The sequence below is a fragment of the Octopus bimaculoides genome, chromosome 5, assembly GCF_001194135.2.
Source record: "Octopus bimaculoides isolate UCB-OBI-ISO-001 chromosome 5, ASM119413v2, whole genome shotgun sequence".
Taxonomy (NCBI): Eukaryota; Metazoa; Mollusca; class Cephalopoda; order Octopoda; family Octopodidae; genus Octopus; species Octopus bimaculoides.
Genome location: NC_068985.1, coordinates 78525599 through 78528362, shown reverse-complemented (window position 1 = coordinate 78528362; position 2764 = coordinate 78525599). Strand labels below are relative to the sequence as shown.

Here is a 2764-nt window from a genome sequence, read left to right as displayed (position 1 = left end):
TTGGAGAAGCAGCTCAGGTTATTTCTTATTTGGAGTTACTGCCTTTCTAGACAGGTCACAGGATCATGTCTTGCTTGGTCATGTCAGTTTTGGTGTGGTTTCTATGGATATTGAATCAGAGAGAGAGAGAGAGAGAGAGAGAGAGAGCATATGATAAATGAAAAAGAATGAAGAATATGTGTGTGTGTATCAGAAAAAAATTAAATATCCTTTTAATATATTCTTTTTGTTATATATTTCAGGTTGTTTCCCAACAGAGTTGCAGGTTTGAACAGACAGGCTTTCTGTCTCAATGATTATGAGATTCAGGTAAATATTCAGGTAGTGCTATTGTTGTTGTGAGTGGTGTGTGTATGTCTATGTGTGTATGTATGTATGTATGCATGCATGCATGCATGTATGTATAAATATGGATCTTTTTTAAAACGGGGGCCACAGTATTTTCTTAACGAAACACTTTGAAACTTGGAACACTGGTAGAATGTGTCATATAAAACATCTTTTTCTCTTAGTCTTCTTAAAAAAAACAAGAAATCCCTAAGTTATTCCATGTTAAAGTTGTCGTATTTCTGTAATTTCAACCAATCACTGACGTCCATTCAGCCGATATACATTAATTGCCGACTACATAAACAAATGATTCTGAAGCAATTCTATCGGTGATAAAATTATTCTTTCCTTGTCAAAAAATGGCTGAAGCATATTGACAGTAGCTAATAAACCTTTCTATTATAGGCTAACCCTAACCCTAACCGTAGGGTTAGGGTAAAACAGCAAATTTAAAAAGAAAAAAGCAAATAAGACGAAGAAAAAAAAAAGAAAATGAAAAAAGCAAATTTAAAATGAAAAAAGCAAATAAAACGAAGCTATGGAGATTAAATACGCTTTACACCGCTTAATCAGCCAAAGGAGTAAATGTAAACAACTGAATACTTGTCAGTGATTGGTCGAAATTATCGAAATAAGACAATTTTTTACATGAAATAAATTCGAATACAAAAATATTTTTCTGTTCTATAACACAAAATAGATAAGTATATGAAGTTTGAAAGTCTTTCGGTACCAAAAACACTACGTAAAACATTAATGAAAACTGTGGCCCCCGTTTTAAAATAGATCCATAAATATATATGTGTATATCAGTAGCATGCAGTGACTTTTGATGTTGGACATGCAATAAATATAAGGGTCATTTGAACAGATGGAATGTGACCAAATGAGGTTTATTTTTCAATATAGACCTCACTTGCAGTCCACACACTTCTTCAATTGATGTTGCAGTACCTGGAGCCCACTGCCGAAGAAGCATTTGTCCTGTTGATCAAAAACGTAATGAACAGTAGATATGATGTCATCATCACTGCGATACTGGTTCCCAGCCATGTGTTTTTCATGTTCGCAAGCAGTCGATAATCAGATGAGGACATGTGTACTGGAGCATTGTCCTGCTGAAAGAAGACTCCTTACCTCAGTTTTGCTGGGCATTTGGTAACTGCCTCAGCGTGTTGGCATAGTACACTCCATTGATGATGTTGTTTTTTGGAAGATAATCAATAAACGCAATGCCTTTTGCATTATATCACCTTTCCTGCAGACGAAATGACCTTGGTACTCTTTCAAGCAGATAAGGACGGGTGTTTCCACTGTGTGGATTATCTCTGGCTTAATGTGATCAAGCTAACACTCACCATGGACTAGGATAAGTTCAAGAAGACTGGAAGGATCTGTCTCAGACAATGTCAGATTTTTCTGTCATGTGATCAACCTGGTGCACTTTTGATCAGGTGTCAGAAGATGTGGCACCCATCAAGCATGAATCTTTGTCATGCCAAGTTTATTATGCAGAATATTCTCAACTCTCTCATGGGATATGCTTAATAACATTGGCTATTGGATTTATAGTCAGTTGCCTACTATCCATTAACATGTGGTGAATATGATGAATGTTTTCCTCGGTGGTGGCAGTTGTGGGATGTCCAGACATTTGGTCATTTTCAAGGCTCTCCCTTCCCCTACTAAATTCAGCTGCCCACTTTTGCACTGTTGATAAAGCTGAAGTGTCATCCCCTAATGTTGCAACTATGTCAGCATGAACATCCTTGGGGTGCTAAAGCCTTTTTCGGAAGATACATGATAACAATACAATGCCAAATTTTATTTCTTTTTCAAGAGAAGCTACTACTAGTTACTTTTGAAGTTTTCTTTGAACAGTCAGATGTCAGTTTACCTGAAAGGAAACAATGCAGTTATTAATATGCAGAGCTGAAATGAATGCATGCCAGATTTCACTCTTTCATAGTCATCCTATGAATGTTTCAACCTGCCCTTGTACTTATTGGTTGAGCTGATTCAGTTTTTAAAATTGTTTAATTAAGAGAACGAAATTAGTTTTGTAACATGGTCATGATGGTTGCTGTTTTAATGCATTTAAAATATTTGAAAAAGATGTGCAAAAAGTTACTATTTACCTACCTCATTTATAAATTAATTCATGACAGCATGCATACACGATGAGTATAACTGACAAGCAGTTGTCATGATGCAAAGCTTTGCACCATAAAAAGCCAAATCCCTTGAAAGAAACATCATGTTCTGCACTGACAAATTGTGCAACAACATCTAAATATAGTTAGCAGAAAACACATTCAAAAGTTTGTTCTCTAATTATAGACTTTTGACAGAAATGTCACTAGTGGTGGTGGTAGCTGCTGCAGTTATTATTATTACTATTATTATTATTATTTTATGTTTGACTTTTGTTTTG

At 35.4% G+C, this 2764-nt stretch overlaps 1 protein-coding gene across 2 annotated transcripts in view; it reads left to right on the top strand.

The window, feature by feature from the left end:
* Nucleotides 1-2764, top strand: part of LOC106869253 (opioid growth factor receptor-like protein 1) — a 32246-nt gene that overhangs the window by 19911 nt on the left and 9571 nt on the right. Inside the window, exon 5 of one of the 2 annotated variants that reach the window (XM_052967808.1) lies at nt 243-309. The exons of the other annotated variant lie outside the window; for it this stretch is intronic. Coding sequence (XP_052823768.1) covers nt 243-309 — 67 coding nt within the window. The remainder of the gene's footprint in view (nt 1-242; nt 310-2764) is intronic. 2 annotated transcript variants of the gene reach the window in all.